The 23,982-nt window shown below is 41.1% G+C and overlaps 1 protein-coding gene across 1 annotated transcript in view; it reads right to left on the reverse strand.

Moving 5' to 3' along the window:
• KIT (KIT proto-oncogene, receptor tyrosine kinase) overlaps positions 1 to 23,982 on the reverse strand; it is a 73,249-nt gene that overhangs the window by 36,232 nt on the left and 13,035 nt on the right. The window contains exons 2-5 of the mRNA XM_039542345.1: positions 15,051 to 15,299; positions 8,431 to 8,715; positions 4,669 to 4,805; positions 1,899 to 2,058 (exon numbers count right to left, since the gene is read on the reverse strand). Of these exons, the coding sequence (XP_039398279.1) occupies positions 1,899 to 2,058; positions 4,669 to 4,805; positions 8,431 to 8,715; positions 15,051 to 15,299 (831 nt within the window). The remainder of the gene's footprint in view (positions 1 to 1,898; positions 2,059 to 4,668; positions 4,806 to 8,430; positions 8,716 to 15,050; positions 15,300 to 23,982) is intronic.

A 23,982-nucleotide genomic window follows, 5' to 3' on the forward strand; every position in this document is an offset into this window, starting at 1 on the left:
CATATAAATATTTTTTCCTTGTAAAAATATTGGTTTTATAGTGCTATGCTCATTTCATTTAGTAAAGCAAGTATGCACAGAGCAACTGTTTTTTTCTCCCGTTTTCTCCCACAAAACTATTCTGAGTGAACCAATTCAACAAACTCATTTGCATTTGGAGTATTTATAATAGGCTCTGTATTGAACAGCCTCCCTTCCCTTATAATAAACTTTCTTATTTCCCCAACCCCTGCTCTTTGAAAAAGATTATATTCTTTAATACTTAACATTACTTTAGTACTCATTAGTTTACTTTACATAACAATTTAGTTTCATGTATAGCAATAGAGCAAAACATACATCAGAATTATAGGCCAGATCTTCAACCGTGTGAATAAGTGTAACTGCATTAAAACCCATGGAGCTGTGCTGATTTACACCAGCTCAGAATCTGATTCAAATACTTCTTATTTCTGCTTTCCTTGACTTACTACGGAGAACCATGCACACAGTTTTGCAATGGTATTTGTGAAAGAAAACTGTTTTAATGGGGTGGGGGGAAGATGGTAACAGAGTAACCACTACATCAAGAAATACTGAGGTTTCACAGCTGGAATTTTTTTTTTCCAATTTCTACATTCGCGGAAGCAGAGGAACCAAAAATCTTTTAGTTAGTAACTTAGAATTATTCAAAATTCTCTTACTAACTACATCAATATGCTCCTTTATAAATTTAGCAAATTAGCACTTAACGGTGATTTTAATATTTTAAAAGCATGGATTGTCATACTAATTAATACAGGGCATTTGGGATCTAAATAGTCTTCTCAGCACAGCCTGTCACTAAAAGGGGTAGAGTAAGAAGATCTGCTTGTTCTTAAAGGGTGTGATCCAAAGCCCATTGAAGTCAACAGATGGAAGTCTTTCTACTGATTTCAGTGGGCTTTGAATCAAGCCCATGTATTTTATGCTATAATGCTGTACAGAAAATAAATAAATAAATTGTACTTGTAATTTTATAAAAATTCTCCCAATTATTCTTTTAAACAGAGTTCAGAGTGAGGCTTCTCCTACATAAAACATATTAACACACCAATGGATGTAACAGAAAATCAATTTCCTATACATGGAATGTGGGTATTGAAAACCTGTTTTATATTTGCTCTGCCAGCACTATACAGCATGGGAATAATGTAAGGCAAATATCTGTGGGACTAGTAATAACTCTGCACATTATCAAGATGAGCTGAGGCAAGCAGAACCGGCTTTAAGCCGATTCACCCGATTCCCTGGAATCGGGCCCCATGCCGAAGAGGGCCCCGCGCCTAATGGGGCCCTGTTCCGGGGGTCTTTGGCGGCATTTCAGCGATGGGGGCCCTGCTCTAGGGGTTTTTGGCAGCATTTCGGTGGCGGGAGGTCCTTCGGTGCCATGGAAAACCCGGAGCAGACCCCCCCGCTGCTGAAGGGCTGCTGAAGCCCCGGACCGCTGCCGAGTATTCCAGTCAGGCCTCGCAGGTCATAAAGCTAGCCCTGGAGGCAAGACCCACCGCAGGAGGTAAGATTCCAGAAGATGGTTCCATACAAAGATGGGTGAGTAGCTGAAGAAAGGGAAGTTTTGTGCTTGATTAAGACTGAAATAGTTTTAAAATTAAACCAGTTAAGAGCACACAAACCAGAGAGATGCAAACATTGTTGAGGTTGCTCTTCTATGCAAGATCACATTTGATTGACAAAGAGTAGGTTACAGTCATTAAAGAAGTGATACACTCTAAAGCTTTAATCTTTCTTTTTCAACATATCACCAGTCTGCAATACCTTTTTAATAATGAGCTCTACTGTTCCATATTGCAGAGGATGTTTACTTTGCATTTTCTCTTTCCATCTCTTAGAAATGTTGTATTTCTTTAAGAATTATTTACCTAGTACGTTCAAGGTTATTGTGACATTGGATGATCCAAAAGAGTTTCTTGCTTGGCATGTGAATGCTCCAGAATCATTAACTCCCACTGAACGGATGCTCAATGTTAATTTCCTTTCATATTCATAATCACCGATATTCTTGCTTTTGCTTTTAACAGTCTGTCGGAAAAAAACAATTAACATCTAAAATACTGTGTATGCAGCAGCCTTCCTAGATAAATTAAAAATAGAAGTAATTATAACTTCACTACATTAATATTCATAACTTTAAACCGGAATAATAAGCCTTCGTGACAAACCTGTCACTGGAACCTCTCCATAGAAAACAACTACATGATCAATTCTCTGTGAAAAATAATGCTCTTCTCTAAGCTGTATTCTCTTCCCCATGTTCTTTATTGCCTCTCCTCCTCAAACCCCACTCCTACACCCTTAGTCTGTTGGGTTTCACTAGCCTAGCTCTCTCTAAATGAGAGCCGCCATTTTATTGGATGCTGAGCACCCTCAATTCCAAATGGTTTCAATGGGAGCTACAGGCACATGGCACCTTGCAATTAGATTTTATTGTCCTCAGGCAGGGGATCTAGTTTGTTCACATGTCTGAAGAGTACCAGATCATTAGAAATGGGCCAAAGCCACAAAGTTCAAATCCAAATTTCCCCAAATATTGGTGTTTATGTCAGTGGGCCAAGGCCAGTTCACTGGAGGTAATTTTCCAGCACCAGGAAAGATTCAGATTCTGCAGAAAGCAAACTTCCATTCATATTAAAAATAATGTTTCTAGTCCTTCTGTGTGGAGACTAGATGAGACCTCCGCATTGAATTTCACTTTGACATTGCTTGGAAGGTGAAGCTAGCACAGAATGTGGCTGCTGGGCTGACGATTGGTGCATCAAACAGCATGTAAAAAACATTACCCCAAGAGTTGCTCTGGCTCTCAGTAAAGTTTCAGGTAGATTTTAAGGTACTAATTTTAAACTGCCAAGTCCTCACAGAGCTTGAGAAGAGGCGCCACTTCTCTTTTGGGTTTTTCCTATCACAGCTGAGTTCAGCAGTGATGATCAGCATGAAGCTCTCTCAACACACACAACAGGGAGCTGCCAGTAGGCTGCTCGGTGAGGGGTCCTCAGCTTTGGAATACATTTCCCTCTTTGATCTGCAAGCATCTGGATTTATTAACCTTCTGGGCAAACTGGAAAGCCATTTTTTTCCTCAAACACTTAATATGTTGGAGGGTGTGTCTAGAGGGTAAGGCCTGGGAGCTGAAGAAAGATTTTAGGTGGGATCTCATGATATGGTTGGGTAGTAAGTGCTTTTAGTTTTTTGTGGCAATCTACTATTAAATTGGGATGACTTGTGATTTGAAATTAGATCAAAGCATAGTATTGAATTATTTTTTTAGATGTTCTAATGAAAATGTTTTCATTTGGAGAGGTGCTAGACATTTCCAGGTGTTTTATCCATTTAACACAGTTATGACTTGGCCTCTTTATCATTAATATTTTATATGTTAAGTTTTATATGGAAGTGGTTGTTTAGAACAGATCTTCTACTGATTTTTCAAAAGCAGCAACAACTACTACTAGTGATCAGGAAAGCAGTGAACATTTTTTACTTTGACCTATTCTGGCCAATATGCAATTCTGCCTCTATTTAAACTCATTAAGGTTATGTATTCTAGCCATTTCAATACAGAATTTAATTTGACATTCAATATTTAAATGATTGCTTCCCCTGATATTTACTAAACAAGACTGAAAGGTCAAACTTATTTGGTCAAAAATATTTTTCTTGTGGATTTTTCTTCATAAAAATGTAAACCAATATAGCATGAAAAAATGTGGTTGAGAAAAGATCCTGACCTTACTGCAATCAAATGAGAAAATAAAAGTGCTCAAATGTAAGATTTATAGTTAACCTTGGCAAAGAACCAAAAGTCCCATCTGCAAGTACCATACTGCCTACATGTTATTTAGGCTTTAACTCTTGAAGCTGTAAGCTGGGATTTCCCAACAGATAGGCACTTAGTGATAGAAACTCTGCCAGCATCAATAGATTAGTTAGGAATGGCATAGAGAACCCGAGAGAGTCAGTATCCAGGTCATATTTGCCTGAGGTTGTATGATTTATCTATCATTACAATATCACAGAAGCTATTTTTCTATACACACATGAATGGCAAATTATGTATTCCAGTCACTACCATTAAGAGTAAAAGACCCATCAATTAACATGGGACTGTATGCTGCAGGAGTAGTAGTAGGTCTTATTACCAACAACAACCAGTTTGGGAACTTCAGGTACTTTTATAAACTATGGCCAAACTCTTAAATGCTGTTGAGATCTTGCTGCTCCCATTGAGATCAATGGGATTTATGGATGCTCAGTAGTTCTGCATTTAGGTACGCCAATAGAGGCAAGCTGATCTTCAGATTTAAGAGCCTAACGTCAGGCACCCAGGTTTGAAAACACTGGGTATGTGGAAGCTGCTCTCCCCCCGGGCTGTGATCAATGATGCAAGTAGCGGACACAGAAAAGCAGGAGTGTGCCTGGGGCCCTCTCTTTGGCATGCATGGTGTTGTAAGGAAAAGTCCCAGTACTGCCCTAAGTAAGGAGCGGAGGTAAACTGAAATGGGCCAAATGTTACTTACTTGAGATAAACATATACATATCTTCACTGAAGTTTTATTTTCAAGGAATACTGACATAAATGACTTTCTAAGGTCCTGTTGTTTTTTAGACTGTGTTTTAAAACTTAAATGATCTCACCGTGTTATTTTGAGGAATCCAATTAGCTTTCAACGAACTATCTACATCTCTTATTGTGCATGTAACTTCAAATTCTTCCCCTTCTTTGAGAAGCTGGCTGGGTTTGGATAAGGTGATAACAGGGAGGGTTTTGTGAACTGGAAAACAATTCATAAGTGCATTATTTTTCATTACATTCAGAGCTTCCAAGCGGGATAAAAATCAACAAGTCATTAACCTTCCAACAAAATTCAGACCTCTTAGAGGCATTCAAATCTCTGCAATATATTAGAGTAGTGTTTTCATGCTAAGTATATTTCGATTTTGTCCCCTTTTAAACTATACTTAAAGTTAGGAAACACTTAGATCTACTCAAGTCACATGGATAAATGCAAGTCACATGGATAAATGTGGATAGTATTTAACTATCAATCAGGTAAGTCATTCTATGACAATGATGATCCTGCTGAAGTCTACAACTAAAACCAGTTAGAATTAGGTCACTAAGGAATTGCATCTTGAAATTAAATGCAATTTCTTAACTATAAAATGTCTAAGTGAATTTAGTGCTCTTGAAAAATGTCTAACTGAATGCCCTAAAAGCTGAAAGAGCTCCACTTAGCCAAAGGACAGGAACTGCACAGGGAATGACAGTGCTTAATTTTACCACACCACCCAGACAATGGGCCTTAACTCTGAGATGGATGATCACAAATGTAGGTCTTCATCAAGACTGACAAGGTTGCCGACTGAGATGGCTTTGGTGATGTATTACTGACTTAGTAGGCTAGATACACAGCTGTTTTAAGTTGGTGTAGTTGTGCTGAACTCAATCAAGTAATGACAGTTTACACTATCTGAAGATTGAGTATTTATGTATTTATTTGTAAATATGTAAAGCTTTTCAATTTCCTCCTTTAATTTTCTTTTGTTGCTTCAACATTTTCCCCTAATCCTTCCTCTAAATTGTCTCTTGTACTATAGTATAATAATAAATAATAACAGAATCATAGAAATATAGAAATATAGGGGTGGAAGGGACCATGAGAAGTCATCTAAACCAACCCTCTGTGCAGCTGCAGACCCAAGTATACCTAGACTGTCCCTGACAGGTGTTTGTCCAACCTGTTCTTAAATATCTCTAATGTGAGGGATTCCACAGTCTATCTTACAAGCCTATTCCAAAGATTAACTATCCTTATAGTTAGAAATTTTTCCAGTTATCTAACCTAAATCTCTCTTGATGCAAATTAAGCCCCTTATTTCTTGTCTTACCTTCAGAGGACATGGAGAACAATTGATCACCATCCTCTTTATAACAGCCCTTAACATATTTTGAAAACTGTTATCAGGTCCCAGCTCAGTCTTCTTTTCTCTAGACTAAATATGCCGTTTTTAAACCTTTCCTGATAGGTCAGGTTTTCTAAATCTTTGATCATTGTTGTTGCTTTACTCTGGACTCTCTCCAATTTGTCCACATCTTTCTTAAAGTGTGGCACCCAGAACTGGACACAATATACAGCTGAGGCCTCAACAATCCCAAGTAGAGTGGGACGATTGCCTTCTGTGGCTTACATATAATATGCCTGTTAATATACCCCAGAATGATATTAGTCTTTTTTGCAACTACATCACATTTTTGATTCATATTCAATTTGAGATCCACCATAAACCCCAGATTGTTTTCAGTAGTTCTATCACCTAGCTAGTTATTCCCCATTTTGCAGCTGTGCCTTTGATTTTTCCTTCCTAAGTGTAGTAATTTGCACTTGTTTTTATTGAATTTCATCTTGATGATTTCAGACCAATTCACGGATTTGTCAGATCATTCTGAATTCTAATCCTGTCCTCCAAAGTGCTTGTAGCCCCTTCCCACATGTTGTCATCTGAAAATTTTATAAGCATACTCTCAACTTCATTATCCAAGTCATTAATGAAAATACTGAATAGTAACAGATCCAGGACAGACCACTGTGGGACCTGATTAGGTACATCCCCCACAGTTTGACAGAGAACCATTGATAACTATTCTTGGGAGTATGGTCTTTCAACCAGTTCTGTACCAGTTTGCTTATGAGAATTTTCATGTGGGACTGTGTGAAAAGCTTTACTAAAAACCAAGATATATCACTTCTATTACTTCCCTCCTATCCATTAGGCCAGTAATCCTATCAAAGAAGGAAATTGGTTTGGTTTGGCATGATTTGTTCTTGGCAAATTCATGTTGGCTATTCCATATAATTCTATTATCTTCTAAGTGCTTATAAACTGATTGTTCAATAATTTGTTCCAGTATGTTTCCAGTTATCAAACTCTAAAATTCTGGGTCCTTTCTGTTCCCCTTTTGAAAGGTAGGTAGTATGTTTGACCTTCTCCAGTCCTCTGGGATGTTACCAATCCTACATGAGCTCTCAAAGATAATCACTAACGATTCCAAGATTGCTTCAGCTAGTTCTTTAAGAACACTACAGTGAATTTCACCAGATCCTGCCAACTTGAATACTTATCTAAATATTCTTTCACCTGTTCTTTCCCGATTTTGGCTTGTGTTTCTTCTCCCTTATTGTAAATATAATACCTAGCTCTTATATAGAACTTTTCATATTTGACTCTTGTGCTAGTGGAATTGAACTGTCCACTCCTGGACTACCAGTGGTGAAAACAGCTGTCTGATATGAGAAGCTCTGGATTTTATTCCTGCTTCTACCACAGCTTTGGAGAGTGAACTTGGGGAAGCTATTTAAACCTTAAAAATATGTGCACCTCAATCGTTAATATATTTTAGGTGCTTTCATTAAATAGGCTTATACTTCCTTCTCTCCAAACTGATTTACAACAATTTGCTAATATACAATGTCACTAGAAGGTTAAATAAAAGATCTGTCTAAAAGGGCTTAAAATTCCAGAGGCAGATAAGAGGTAAACAATCACAAATGGAAGCTTTACCAGTGGTGTCTCATTCAAAATTAGAGGACAAGATTTTTATACCTACCTTTTTCACCCATGAAAAAATTAGATTGTTCCATTCCGTCCTTCCCCTACCACACAGCGTCTCTCTCTCTCTCTCTCTCTCTCTCTCACACACACACACACACACCTTACTTCAGTTGTGAGAAACTGTATTTGTTAGCTTACTACATTTTGTTAAACAAAATGTATTATCAGTTCTTCCAATTTCAATTATACAGATAACAGTAAGGTGATGAGGTGTCCTAGTCTTCTGGTTTAGCAGGACAGTCCTGTCCAAATCTATTGAATGCTATACGTTTTAACAAAGCAAATGAATTAGAAAGCCAGCATCGAAGATGAGTGTCAGCACTGGAGTAGGGCTCAGAAAAGCCTGGGTCCCCAAATTTCTTTTCGAATCCACAGAACTACCCAAAATGAGCAGGGATTTTGCCAAAACCTTTCTAAGATCCCCACTGTCGACCTTTATGTGACACTTCTTCCCTTGTCCCTTCAAACACAAACACACACACACCACTCTACCAAATTCCAGACCTGGAACAAGCTCTAAAATCCCTGCAACCTATCCACCCAGCTACCAAAACCTCAAACAAGCACCTATTTATGACTGTATTTTAAAATGTATTCTGTTTTATTATATGAAAAAAATCTAGTAATCCTAAACTTGCATTATTAAATCAAATCTTTCTATGAAAAACAGTGATAAGTTCAAGAGCCATTTGTGTTTCTTAGGAGAGTATTCGCAGCAGTGTTCATCAATCTGTTTTGTTCAGATGAATCCCCATATGCATGCAGAGGGGAAAAAAGTGCATTTACCTGGCCTTACAATCAGGTATTTATTTTCTGAAATTGTCTCAACTCCATTTTGTTTTGCCGCACATTGGTAGCACCCTTTAAATGATCTTTGTACATTTTTTATAAAGATTCCTTTCTCGGGATTGGAAATAAACGTCAAATTCTCAGGGAATGGTTTGCCACCACATAATTTCAAAGTGAAATGTGAAACATCTGGATCTGTCACTGGACACACCACAAGAGCATCACTGTCCTCTTTTACATAGATGGAAGACTCAGAGTCAGTAAGAAAAAGGATATGTGGATCTGTAAAGAAGACAAATATGTTAAAAAGTCAGGAATTGTACAAGTTAAGGTTCCAAAAAAACAAACTCTGTCAGATTGCACAAAGAATACATTAAATTATACATTTTACTAATATTCTGAATACTGTTTCAATTCAAGTTACTAAGTTAAATGTTGCTAATAGAATTTTAGAAAACTTCCATATTTTCTGACTGCACTATGCTGAGGTGCAGCAGTTTTAAAACTCAGTCACTTGAGAGTTTTGTGAAAGAAAAAAAATCTTATTTTTTCTTTTATCTTTAAAGAGAGGAAATTATTATTTCCTTCTTGTCTAACTCAAAAAATGCCAGAACAGATTTTGCTCAGACTATTAAAAAAAGCACCTCTAAGCTGAGACTAGGTCTATCAAGTTTCATGCCCAGAAGGAGAATTTTTGAAAAATGTATGAGCAAGTGTAAGTGGAACTGCAACCTCAATTATAATTTTCACTTCTAAAAGAGACAATCTAAATGAACACATATTGCTACCAGAGGAAATACCAAAGTTAAAACTTCTCTCTCCCTTAAAGTATTGGGGGTATTTACATAAGCATCTGGTTAATCCATAGTATTGAAAAATTATGATGTAGTTATTCTGTATGACTGCTTACAATTTTTCAAATCGGTCAATCTACAGTACAGTAATATCTAATCTATTAAGTATTTTTATAACCAAAGCTGAAGTCCATACTAGCTGCTAATTTTAAAATACTAATAATTTTCCAACAATATTGAAAATCAAAAAATTAAGAGATTTCACAATGACTGTCAAAGTTTATTTATGCCCCCATCTTCCATACCACTGCCCCAGGCTATAGCTCACACTGGAGGAGTAGAATTAGAACAAGTTTTGCTCCTTTTATTTAAGTTGGTCTTCATGTAACTTTTACATCCACTATCCTGAAATCACTACAGGGACTTAAGAACTAGCACCAGAAAAGAGAAACCCACAATGAGGATAAAAAGAAGAAAACAAGAGCATAGCATATTGTTTAACCAAAACAAGAATGAACAGCACATTTTAAGCTTGTTTTACTTATACTGTATATATACACTTTAAAGATCTGTAGCCTAGAGAACTTTGGAGTGAGAGATGGAGTCAGCTGAGGATAGAACATCTAATCTGTAACATTCTGTGGAAGGATAAAGTGACATTGAGCCCACTGGCCTAGCTGCAATATGAAGACAGCATTAACTGTGCTTCTTTTCAAGTGGCAGAACTCCCCCAAAAATTGAACGCAAAAGCAGCTCAGGCTTACTGTAGGCTTACTGTCTTGCACCAAGAATTTAATAGCTTCCAAATAAGATGGTAGCATACACAGAAGCATTGAATCCCTCCAAAACCAGAAGACAATCTGAATGAACTCATGAATAATCCATGCTGGCAACAGCTTAAGCAATTAGTTTCCTCCCAGTTAACTTCAACCAGGATGAGTTCAGGTGCAGGAGGGTTCCCTAGGAAAAAGAGGTCCTTGGATGTGTGATAAGTGAATTAACAGCTGGGTCACAGACAGCTGGAATTGGTGTCAAAGCCAGGGTGGAAGTGAGCAGAATTACCAAGGCTTGATCCTGTACAATCTTTCTAGATCATTCTGGAAATGGGGAGGGAAAGATGGGATAGCAAAAATGAATTTGTCTAAGGGAATGAAGACACTTGAAAGGATTAGAGATATACTTTCCTCACTCCCCCACCTCACCCCACCGACATGTTCGGCAGTACTCCTGCTCCTTCAACACAAAATGAGTTGCTTATAATTACATGCATCCGACGAAGTGGGTATTCACCCACAAAAGCTTATGCTCCAATACATGTTAGTCTATAAGGTGCCACAGATCCACTTTTTACACTTTTTACAGATCCAGACTAACATGCCTACCACTCTGATACTCGCTTATAATTGTATTCACTCAGCTCGCCTTTTATAGAAAAGTGTCTGAGATGTTTGTCCTCCATTTTATTTACTTGGAAGGGGTTAATAATTGCCTCCATCTAGACAATGGAGTTGCTAGTTCCCTGCTACTGCATGTTTAAATAGGTGGTCATTGTCCTGTTGTCTATCAACACTGCATGATTTCTGATCAAGGAATAAAGAGTGTGTGTGTCATGAATGACCCAAGCTCTGAAAGACTGATGATTAGTCTATATTACTCTTTGCCTTTGAAGGCTGGCATAGCATCTATAGAAATCCTGATGGTGAAATTGTGATGTCGATACCCACCATTGTAGCAAATAGAGGACATTTTTTGCAGATATAACCACATTGTTCATGTTCTCCTCTGCATCCTAACTGCGTAAAAGGAAAGCCTGACAATGTTTCATGTAGAGTTGAATGCTCTGTACCAGGGGTCGGCAACCTTTCAGAAGCGGTGTGCCGAGTCTTCATTTATTCACTCTAATTTAAGGTTTCGTGTGCCGGTAATACATGTTAATGTTTTTAAAAGGTCTCTCTATAAGTCTATAAACTATTGTTATATGTAAACAACTTTTGTAAAATGTTTTAAGAAGCTTCATTTAAAATTAAATTAAAATGTAGATCTTATCAGTTTAGTGCAGTGGTTCTTAACCTGAGGTGCACGCACCCCCTGGGGCAGGGCCGGTGCAAGGATATTTTGCGCCCTAGGTGAAACTTCCACCTTGAGCCCTCCTCCCTCCCTTGCACATCGGTTCACTGTGGGGCAAATCCCAACGAGCCTTTATAGACTCCAGAGGCCAGCCGTGCCCAGGGGCTGCTCCCCAGACCAGGTTCCCCCCTCCCTGCCCCCTGAACTCCCCTGGAGGGTGCACAGCCCCCCCATGAGCCCTTCCCACCCCACCCCAGTGGCCCCTGCCCCGAGTCCACTCACTGGCTTTGCTGGGCTTGGGCTGCTGCAGCAGCTCAGCAGGGAGGAGCCGCCTTTCAGAGGCAATGGAGAGCCAGAGTGTCCCACTTGTGGCAGCAGCGAGCCTCAGCCATGGAAGAGTCAGCGCAGTACAGGGGGGCAGCAGCCCTGCAAAGGTGGCGGTGCCGCTAGCGGGGAGAAGCCGCGCCTCCCCCGCCCCTCCTGACCAGGCTGAGGCCTGGCACCCCCCCAGGGGCTCCTGCAGGCTACAGTGGATATATGCGGGTGCCAGCCCCCATAAGCCCCCCAGCTCTCCCCTCGCCTAGGGTTACCATACTTCAACAATCAAACAAGAGGGGAGAGCCCTGCCCTAGCCCCGCCGCCATCCACTCCCTCCCACTTCCCACCCCGACTGCCCCTGTCAGAACCCCTAACCCCCCCGCTCCTTGTTCCCTGACTGCCCTCTCCTGGGAACCCTGCCCCAACTGCCCCCCAGAACCCCACTCCCTACCTAAGCCTCCCTGCTCCTTGTCCCCTGACTTCTCCCTCCCGAGACCCCCCCACCCTAACTGTCCCCCCCTAGAACCCTACCCCCTACCTGTCCCCCGACTGCCCCAACCCTTATCCACACCCCCGCCCCCAGACAGACCCCGGGGGGCTCCTGGAGTGGATGCATGCAGGTGGCAGTCCCCATGTGCCCCCTGGCTCCCTCCTCACCGCACTCAGGATCTGCGGCTCCTGGGAGTGAGAGCCACCTCCCACAGCAGGCTCAGGGCCCACTAGGGTGACCAGACAGCAAATGTGAAAAATCGGGACGGGGGTGGGGGGTAATAGGAGCCTATATAAGAAAAAAAAAACCAAAATTGGGACTGTCCCTATAGAATCAGGACATCTGGTCACCCTAGAGCCTGTGCCCCAGTGGCTCACACTCCGGGAGCCACAGAATTCCAGCGTGGTTAGGGGGGAACCGGGGGGTGCTCCTGCCGCCGGTCTGGGGTCCTGGCCGCCGCTCAGCCTCCTGCCGGCAGAGGGCTGAGTGGGGCCAGAGGCCAGGACCCCGGCTGGCAGCCGCGTTCCAGGCAAAATTGGCATGCATGCTATAGGTTGCTGACCCCTACTCTGTACTTTCCTTATGTCTGCGTTGGACATCATTAAGCCCAGGATTTGAAGAGCGTACCACACAACACTGCAGGAACATGGCATGGCTTGCAAAAATATCTGTTTTACCTCCAGAAGTCTATTTGTCCCAGGTGAGTTAGGAATTTGACAAAGTGGTTAACCACGTCTTGTGTGAGGGTCAGAAAGCTTCTCTTTTAATTCATTGCAAAACCATGTTCATTTGACAGCACTGGTTTGCTATTTTCCATTCTGAGGTGAAGAATATCCCACTCGTAGGTCATTCTTGTAATGGGAAATATGAATGCCTTCCTCATCAAACTTGGTTATGATGGCTACCATGAGGTTTAAGAAAATCTGTGTGATAGATAAAGCTCTAATGTGTCCGTCACATACTGGTATTGGCATGTCTGACTTCATTTGTCATGATCCATGAAAAACAAAAGTATGACTTGATCTGAGGAAGAAACAAGAGAAATGTCCCCAGAGCTAGAGAACATCTGAATGGCCTCCAAGGATTCCAGGTGGCTGGATGGATAAGATAGTAGGGAGAAAGCTGGTACAGAACTAGAGAGGTAGCAAAGTCCAGCACTAGCACTGAGCTCTTGGTCTCAGACAGTTGATGTGGTTTGAAGGCAGATTGTGAATGGGTGGGTGGGTGGGATGAATAATAGATTTGTTCATACACCAGTCATAAGGTCTAAAGGAACCCAACACAGTATGTTCCCACTGAAAGTCTGCAGGCATTTCATGGGAAGAGGGGTTCCAGAGTTTTAGGTTAGCTTTTGGTCAGGTCACCTGGATGGTTAGGCCTTGTCCTGGCATTGTGAAGTGAAGAAGAGGAAGAAATTTATCCATGAAAGAAGGATGGCTGTTCTGAGGACTTCGTAGCTTTGCATTTCTTCAGAAACGCCACAGGACCACATATACTAGCTTTGAGAATGTTCCATCTGGAGAAAATCCCCTGCCAGGCTGTGCTGGCTCCTCTGTCCTTGTGGAGCAGTTCCAGAAGGATTAGCAGGTCCCTAAGCAACTTCCCTCATCTCTCACAGGGACTGCTGGCTGGAGGTGGAGAAAGAGAAACACTAGTTGCAACAGGAAAGGCCACGCAAAAAAAAAAAAACAAAAAAAAAAAAACAACACCAACAGGAAAAGAGGGCAGCCTGAGCCATGTGGCCTCAGGCAAGAGAATGGGTTGCCCTGGAAATCAGCTGAGCCAGCCCCCTTGAGGCGTATGTTGGCAAAGTTGGCTGAGAGCCAATGAGGCCATCTGTCAGAATCCAACAGGTCACAGAAGGGAGGAAAACTGGAGGAAAAGACAGAGGTGGGTAAAAGGCAATAGCAGTTCAAGAAAAAAGTATCATAAGACAGGCAGGTACCCACTACAGAAAGGTGTACAAGAGTTAGTCAGAGCTGCCTGAACTAAAACGGACGCTGCAAGCAAGAGGATTCTTTGTTACCCACTGGTTTATACAAAGGAGTGTTTAGATACTAACATTTGTAACAAACTGCCTCAGTAAGCCAGAGGGTGGGGTCAAACCTTTAGTGACTACAGACTAGTGGATGTAAAGAATAATAATTTTTAAAATTCTACAAAGAATACAATTAAGGAAGAAATAAGGGAACAACCCACCCAAATGATTTTAGCTCATTTTTTAAAATGGTATCCAAATTCTCCTTCCAGAAGCCAAGTTTTTGCACATAACAATAAAGATTTATATGGAAATGCCAAAAACTTTCTGTGACTACAATGACCCTAGCAAGCATAGTCTAATGTAAATTCCTAACTTCTCCCTGTATGTGTTACACCATTTCTCATCCCCTGGTGTTACTGAACATTAAGTTCCTGCTAGGACTATTTATTATTAATAATTATTATTTTTATTTGGGCTTAAGTCTTTTCTTTACCTGATCTTATCAGATAATCCAGTTACAAATAATTTTGATTCTTAATGTGCTGATACACTACAGTCATAGACTTTAAGGCCAGAAAGGACCATCGTCCGACCTCCTGAACATGCCAAGAACCAGAACCTCACCCAAGCACTCCTGTAATAGACCCATAACTCCAGCTGAGTTACTACAGTCCTCAAATCATGATTTACAGACTGTAGTAACTCAGAGCCATCTAGCGTCCCATCTCTGGCCATGGATTCCTCATGAATTTGGAATACAATGTAAACAGCTTTACCACACGCATCCGACGATTCACCCATGAAAGCTCATGCTCCAATACGTTTGTTAGTCTATAAGGTTTCATAGAACTCTTTGCAGCTTTACTACAGTTTCCGAGTATTCATATACAAAGGGACACACCAGATACCTGACTCCAATTATGTGCTTTGGAAGGGAAAAGGGGAAAAAATACACATACAAATTTACCTTTAACAAAAACATAAATGGAGGTGTTCAAACTCTCTTTATTTCTGCATATGTATCTGCCTGTGTCTTTGGCTGATGCATTTTTTATGGACCACTCCTTATTTCTGAATTGTTTTGGTTTTCCTGAAGGGTCTGAGTTCTGAAAATCCCAAGTCACTGGACCATCATCGTTGCATCTCAGTTTTACTTCTTGTCCGCTATTCACAACTAAGGAAGATTTTTCTGGAGTAATAGAAGGTATTGTACCACCTGGCAGAGAGACAAAATGCAGTATATATTGCTATATTTATTTGTTATGTTTTAACAAATGAAAATATTTACCTGATCATTTAAGTATCATTTTAGATTTTGTGCCTTAAAAAATACAAAGTATTACACTTAATTAATTCTACAAGTTTCTGTAGACAGCTCATAACTAAAGACCCCGGCCCATATGCACAGAGCTTACAGCCACTGCAGATGGAAAGTGGGTTAAATAGTCTGGAAACTAGTTCCAGCTAAAACAGTTTATGTCATGATTTGGCTTGTCAGTGGGGACAGAGCAAACAATTTTAACATGAAACTATATTTGTAAACTTGATTCTACCATGATTTGGTTTCAAGAGCCAACAGATGACCGCTGATTGTATTTTTAATTGTGTGTTGTCGAGATCTAAACTCTCTTTGCCCAATATTTATTATTGTTTTAGCTGCTCTGCAATAGGAACTGCAACCACATCTATTCTGTAAGTAGATTAAGTATATGAATATATATATGGCTTCAGTGTAAAGTTTACAATACATTTATTTTCTTTGATGAAATACTAATTTGTAATCTCTTACAGAAGTACTCAATATAATGCAGGTATTCCTACACCTCCTGTTGCAACATTAGAGGAACTGTTTTCTTCCAGTAGAGCTAGCCCCCTCAAGTCACCAAAGGGGGCTAGCTCTACTAGCTAGGTCTCTTTCACTGCACATACCCTGGTCTACCCTGATTGCAGCTTTAAAAAAGTTTCTGAGAAAGTACAGCTATGCAAACTATTATCCCCCAAATGTAAAATGTAAAACATTTTCCCACCCCAAAGCCAACCAAGAGCATATTAAGGCCTACCTGTCTAAAATGTATTTAAATAAGCCAAGTAGTTTTTTTTGCTGAGCTAGCATACCCCATGTTTCAGCCTAAAGAAATTCAAAATTAATCTCGAAAATGGGAGTTCCTATGGGGAATGAAGACAAACTCTTACTAATGTTGTCCTGTCTGAACCACACATATCATATTACATTTATGCAAATTATGCTGAGGTCTTGTGACAGCAATCAATGCCTATCCTGACACCCTTAAGAATCTGTATTTAGTCAGGTCAATGCCCATCTGTTTATCTCATGACAACTGTCCATACATTAAATATATTGAAATACATTAAAAAAATTCAGCCAGACTTGATGACCAACAGGCATATATACTGGTAGAAATATACTGCAGTTGGCGATACAACTTGCATTAGTTTTCTTTCAAAAACACACACTCTGATGTGGTCAATTTCCCTACAAATAGGGACAATGCCACAAGTTTAATCAAAACACTCTATAATTAGTTTGGATCCCATTATATTCCAGCCTTAATTCATTTATTTCTCAGCTTTAGTGGCTCTTAAGGGTATATAAATGGATTAAGATCAAGTCAAATAAATGCTCCTGTTGCTGAGAAATCCAAAGACAAATGGCCTGGGCTACACTAGCGGGGGGGGGGGGTTCGAACTAAGATACGCAACTTAGCATAGCTGAAGTCAAAGTATCTTAGTTCAACTTACCTGGCCGTCCTCATGGCGGCAAGTCAACTGCTGCAGCTCCCCTGTCGACTCCGCTATTCCTCCTGCCAAGGTGGAGTATGGGCGTCGATTAGCAGATCGATTTATCACGTCCAGATGAGATGCGATAAATTGATCCCTGATACATCGAACACTACCCGCCGATCCGGCAGGTAGTATAGACGTATCCAATGAAAGAGTATAAGGGAAAGAATGAAGGTCAGAACTCCTTCAGATTTTAACTATTTTGTTTGCAGGCTGGATTTCTGGACTGAGATCTCTCTGTCACTGCTGATTAAAGGCATTTATCACTGCTCAACTAGAAAGATAAACCTTTTCCTAACATTACTGGAAATGATCCATATGAAGATCTTCAACCCATACATACAGAAACAGCAGAATCTGTACAAAGTATCCTAAAATATAATCATATCCATTTCCAGCAAAGAGGCAGACAACGTCGTTACACAGCCATACTCCATGTTCATGGCTCTGCCAAACTTAGTCTGCTTTGACCCACTGAATGCATATAATAGTTCAAGTCAGGAGTTCAAAGTCTACTATGTTTACAGTAGGCTCCATCTTCCAAGCTGCCAAACACACTCAGCTTCCAACAGGTACTGAGACACAGGACCTGTCCCAATGTTTACAGCAAAGCCTGTATGTCCAGTGTAGCAATGTAAGATTCATGTGCTTGGATTGGGGGGAAGAAAAGGAAAGAGAACAAACATACCATAGCATTTAGAAAGCAAAATCCATGACTTATGAATGCTCCAGTAACAGATAATCTACATTTCAGGGCATTGATACAAAAAATGTAGAACAATTATTTCTAAGCAACATAGAATAATAGGCTTCTGCCCCAAAGTTTTAACAACCTAAATTAAACTTAATGTATCGAGCAATGTAATCAAACTAAGGATCTCATTGAAAAGATCATTGAAATCAATGGAAAGGCATTGCACATGTGTCTGCTAGGGAAGGGAGTTGGGGAGTTGGAGAATGAGGGTTACAAAAGTGAAAGACAACAAGATATGCTTTGTATTACGCATCTAAATATCTCTGATCTTTAAAAAAGAAGACTAACTTAAAGTAGTATGGTTTATAGATAGTAAGTGGGATGAAGGCTGTGTGTGTGTCTGTCTCTGGGAAGAGTGATTTAAGTGATGGAAGCCTGAAGATTTTTTTAAAGTTTCTGATCCCCCTAATCCCAAACAGATTGTATTCACCTTTTTAACATCAGAAACAGGATTATGCCTACAGTTGGTTTTGAACAGAGCTGGGGCACATGCAGGAGCAAACTACAGATACATGAAGTTAGTGTTCCATAGCTAAACAGTCACTTTCACTCACCTCTATTGCCTTAGTTTATCAAAGCTTGTTTAATTATTAAAATGCTGGGATCAACTGTGAGCAATACTGTTTATTGAAAAAAAGAACTGAAGTATCCTGGAAAAAGCTTTGTAAGCCACAAAGCTGGGGGATGGGGTATATGGCAATAGCGACTTCTGCAACAGAAGGGAGAGCTGGAAAATAGGGCTGAAGGAATTAGAGAATGATATGGCTCTAGATAATACTGATGGAGAGAGAGATAACCATCGCAAGTCAAAGTGAGGGATCCTACAAAGATCAGGAGATCTAAAAAACAAAAAAGCTTTCCTTCTGGAGTGAGTAACAGTGGAAAAATCTTAAGTGAGGAATCTTGGATTCTTGTTAGCTTCAAGCCATTTGAGCTGTAGTGCTTGTGTAATAGGGAAAGGCACTGACAGGTGGAAATTTAAATCATGTTCGTAAGCACCTTCGTGTTGCCCCAAGCTGCCAAGCACATAAAAGAGATTGCATTGCAATTGAAAAATGAGACTAGGGCCTTGTCTACACTTACTGGGGGTTCGACGCGTGGTGATCGATGCATCGGTGGTCGATTTAGCGGGTCTAGTGAAGACCCGCTAAATTGACCGCATATCGCTCTCACATTGACTCCTGTACGCCACCAGAATGAGAAGTGCGAGGGGAGTCAATGGGAGAGCATCTCCGGTCGACATTGTGTAGCGTGGACCTTGCGGTAAGTAGATCTAAGTACATCAACTTCAGCAACGTGAATAACGTAGCTGAAGTTGCATAACTTAGATCGATCTCCCCCCATAGTGTACTTAGGAGTCAGGAGATCTGGGTTTTACTCCTAGCTATGACGTGGGCTTCCTCTGCAACCTGGGCCCAATCACTTAACCTTTCTGTGCCTCAGTTTTCCCCTCGCCATACAATTATCAAATATTAACAGAATCGGGAGTTTATAGCAGGTCTGCCATGCACAAAAGCAACCAGGGTACACTTTCAGAAGTGAGTCTTAGAAAATTTGTATGAGAAAATTCTTACACATTAAGGATAGATCAGCCAAATACACCATCAGGAATATAACTTAGTTGAGCTTTACAGTAGAACCAATATCATGTGAAAGACATTAACTGAAATGTAAATACACACTTCAATATACAGATTCCTATAATTCTAATTTTCTTACAGTTATGTTATCTTTTAGTTCAAAAGACATGTGGCTGGCGAGACGAAGGAAGCTGGGAGACTAAAGGAGTTTGCCATCAGATGTAGAAAAGGAGGTAGGATGTTGTTTCCCCCTCCCCCTCTTAACTTGCAAGTACCCTACAAGGAAGAACTCGCATTGGGAGGAAAATGGCATGTTGCCAACATCAATACTAACTCTTCCTCTGCCTGCTCCTGAGGGCCCCCCCCCACCAGCCAGGCATACTGACCCTGAAGGCTTCCACCCAGGCCCTGGTTTTGACTTTCTGGGAATGAGGCCTGCACATCCCCACCAACAAAAGCAAGGCAAAGAGATCACCTCAGTGAGCGAAGTGTCTGTTGGTGGAGTCCCTAAGGAAGCAGGCAAGAGAGCTGCAAAAGGAGGTAGCTTGTCTGAATATCCCCTAGGAGCACAAGGATTTAATCAGCAGGATGCACAGAGGATGCTAGCTAACTACAGGTAACTACAGCGGCACAAGAGGAAGGAGAACCAGCTGCTCTACGAGGAGGAAACTGGCTTCTGGCCACTTGGGGAGTAGACAGTGCTCCACCCCCACCCAGGTTCCTCATCCATCATGGTCAAGAATGAGTATAATATACTGGAAACAGATGGGGAGGGGCAGACCCCAGTGTCTGAAGAGGAGGAGCCACCAGCCACAAGACTGAAACACTAACGGCCACAGCACCAAGAGGAAGAGGCACAGAGTACTGGTGGTCAAGGACACCCTTCTGAGGGGAATGGAGGCATCCATTTGCTGACCTGACAAAGTACTGGGAAGTGTGCTACCTGCCTGAAGCCCACATCCAAGCCATTACAGAAAGGTTCTTGAGGCTCATCTGTCCCTCTGACCACTACCCCATGCTGCTCATCCCAGTGGGTACTAACGATACTGCCAGGTATGACCCTGAGTAGATCAGCAGTGACTATAGAGCTCTGGGAGCAAGGATGAAGGAGTTCGGGGTTAAGGTGGTGTTCTTGTCCATCCTCCCAATTGAGGGTAAGGGCCCAGGCAAGGATACATTTATTCCGGAAATGAATGCCTGATTGTTCAGATGGTGTTATTGGAAGGGCTTTCACTTCCTTGACCTTGGGATGCTGTTTTCGGGAAGAAGGATTGGGAAGAGATGCAGGGGTGCCATTCAGAGGGGGCATGGCGGGGGGCTTCTGCCTCTCCTCTGCCCCCCTCCCCCAAGTTTTGACACATGTCCTGGCCCCAGTGTGGAATGTGAGTTCTCCAGAGAAGAGGTGCTGCTCCCAGCTTGTGCCCCTGGGGCAGGGAGTCAGTGTTTTGTTTACAAACAGAGGCAGGATGATTAAGATAAGAAAGGACTGGAAATTAAAGTTAAATGAGCCTGTAAAACAGGAATCCCTCTGTGGGGAAAGGGGGAGTGTTGAAGGGGACTCAGAAGAACTACCTGTTTCAGAAGATCGAGGCAGCAACCAGGAAGGCAGCCATTTTAGGGTATGTCTACATTGCAAAGAAACAAAACAAAACCCTAGCAGCAAATTTCAGAGCCCAGGTAAACTGACTCAGGATCGTGCTATCGGACTAAAAATAGCCAGGCAGACATTTGGGCTCGGTCTGGAGCCAGAGCTCTGAGACTCTCCCCCATCTCTGCTATTATAGTCCCATAGCATAATCCCCCCAGAAGCCCAAGTCAGTTGACTTGGACTCTGAAACTCATTGCCATGGGTCATCTTTTTGTCTGTCTGTCTTTTTTTTTTTTCTTCCCAGTGCAGACATACCCTTAAATTTCATTCTGATAAAGAGGGAAAAATTGGGTCCAAATCTGAAGGTGGAACACCATTTGGGGGTAAGTGATCATGAAATGGTAGATTTCATTGTTCTAAGGAAAGAAAGGAATGAGAACGGTAGGATACAGACAATGGGCTTCAAAAGAGCAGACTTTAACAAACTCAGAGAACTGGTAGGTAAGCTCCCATGGGAAGAAAATCAAAGGGATAAAGGAGCTCAGGAGAACAGGCAGTTTCTCAGAGAGATAATATTAAAGACATAACTGCAAACTATCCCAATGCGAAGGAAAGAAAAATGACTCCATCAGTAGCTCTGAAAATAAAAAAGGAAACATGAACAAATTGCTAAGGAGGAGTACAAAAGAATAGCATAAGCATGTATGGACAAAATCAGGAAGGCTAAAGCAAAAAAATGAGTTAAACCTAATGAGAGAAATAAAATGCAAGAGATCTTTAAATATTTTAGGAATAGGAGAAATATGAAGGAACGTAGGTCCTTTACTTAGTGGGGAAGGAGAGCTAATAACTGATGACATCAAGAAGGCTGAGATATTTAATGCCTATTTTGCTTTAATCTTCACTCAAAAAGTGACCAGATACTCAACACAATTAATATTAACAAAGTATTCAAATTGGCAAAGCCTGATGAAATTCATCCTAAGGAACTAGCTGAAGGAATCTTGGAACTGTGAGCAATTATCTTTGCGAACTCATGGAGGACAGGTGAGGTCCCAGAGTATTGGAGAAAATTAGTATTTATCTTTAAAAATGGGGAAAAAAGATGACCCAGGGAATTACTGACTAGTCAGCGTAACTTCAATACCTGGAAAGATACTGAAAAAAATTATTAATCAACTTGTAAGCACCAAAAGGAAAAAGGCCTTATAAGGAATAGCCAACATGGATTTGTCAAGAACAAATCATGCCAAACCAACCTAATTTCCTTCTTTGAAAGGGTACTGGCCCAGTGGATAGGGAGGAAGTAGTAGATATGATATATCTTGATTTTAGTAAGGCTTTTGACACAGCCCCATATGACATTTTCATAAGCAAACTAGGGAAATTATCATATGGTGGGTATGCAACTGATTGAAAGACCATACTCAAAGAATAATTATCACTGGTTTGCTGTCAAACTGAGGATGTATCTAGTGAATACTCACAGGAGTCAGTCCTCAGTCTGATACTATTCAATATTTCCATTAATTACTTGGATGATGAACTAGAGAGAGTATGCTTATAAAATCTGCAGATGACACCAAGCTGGGAGGAATTGCAAGCACATAGGAGGGCAGTATCAGGATTCAAAACAACTTTGACAAATTGGAGAATTGGTCTGAAATCGACAAGATGAAATTCAATAAAGAAAAGTTCAAAGTACTACTCTATGGAAGGAAAAATCAAATGCACAACTACAAAATGGGGAATAACTGACTAGGCAGTAGTACTGTGGAGAGGATCTGGGGTTATAGTGGATCACAAATTGAACATGATTAAATTGTGAAAAAGGCTAATATTCTTGGGTTTATTAACAGTAGTGTTATATGCAAGACATGGGAAATAACTATGTGCAGTCCTACTCTATTGGGCATGGGTGAGGCCAATTCTGTGCACCACACTTTAAGAAAGACGTAGAAAAACTGGAGAGACTCCAAAGAAGAGCAACAAAAATGATAAAAGGTTTAGAAAACCTGATCTATCAAGGTTTAAAAAAGTAGGAATATTTAGTCTTTAGAAAAGAAGACTGAGGAGGAACTTGATAACACTCTTCAAATATGTAAAGGGCTGTTATAAAGAGGACTGAAATACAGACAAGAAATAATGGGCTTAATCTGCAGCAAGGGAGACCTGGGTTAGATATTAGGAAAATCTTTCTTAATATAAGGATAGTTACACACTGAAATAGGATTCCAAAAGAGTATGTGGAATCCCTACCATTGCAGGTATTTAAGAACAGGTTGAACGAACACCTCTCATTGATGGTCTCCTTGGTCTTGTCTCACCACAGGGGTCTGGACTTGATGACTTCTCCAGGTCCCTTCCAGCCCTACATTTCTACATTCTCTGAAAAGCGCTCCGCGAGACCTTACATTTAACATTTTTTAAACTACCTTCCCCATTTCTTTGAAAAAGGACATAAATCAGGAAGCTAAAAATAGCAATAGGACAATAAAGTATTTTCAGTTTTGTGTTGAAAGTCCATAATGTTGTAACTGACTCCACTGCAGGGTGTTGCTGTGAGTGCTGGTTTACATCAGTTTCCACTAGAGAAGTGGTCGGATGTTCTGAGTACCACTGTAGATTGTCCAGTCACTAGGCTCTGTGGGCTGTAGTTCTTGGGCGGTCCGCACTACACATTTCTGGATTCCAAGGAACTAAGGCCTGGTCTACACTAGGGTGGGGGGTCGAACTAAGGTACGTGACTTCAGCTACGCGAATAGCATAGCTGAAGTCGAACTACTTTAGTTCGAGTTACTTACCCGTCCAGACGCCGCGGGATCAAAGTCCGCGGCTCCCCCGTCGACTCCGCCACCGCCGTTCGCGGTGGTGGAGTTCCGGAGTCGACGGGAGCGCGTTCGGAGTTCAAACTATCGCGTCTAGATTAGACGTGATAGTTTGAACTCCGAGAAGTCGAACGCTACACGTCGACCCGGCAGGTAAGTATAAAAACCCCACCCCGAACGAGCAGTAGTAGTTTTATCGCCAGGAGTGTGGCTCCTGGCGATAAAGCGCTGTCTATACTGGCGCTTTTCAGCACTAAAACTTTTGTCGCTCAGGGGGGAGTTTTTTCACACTCCTGAATGACAAAAGTTTTTGCACTCAAAGTGGCAGTGTAGACACAGCCAGAGTC

This window comes from Mauremys reevesii, linkage group 5 (genome assembly GCF_016161935.1).
Source record: "Mauremys reevesii isolate NIE-2019 linkage group 5, ASM1616193v1, whole genome shotgun sequence".
Classification (NCBI taxonomy): domain Eukaryota; kingdom Metazoa; phylum Chordata; order Testudines; family Geoemydidae; genus Mauremys; species Mauremys reevesii.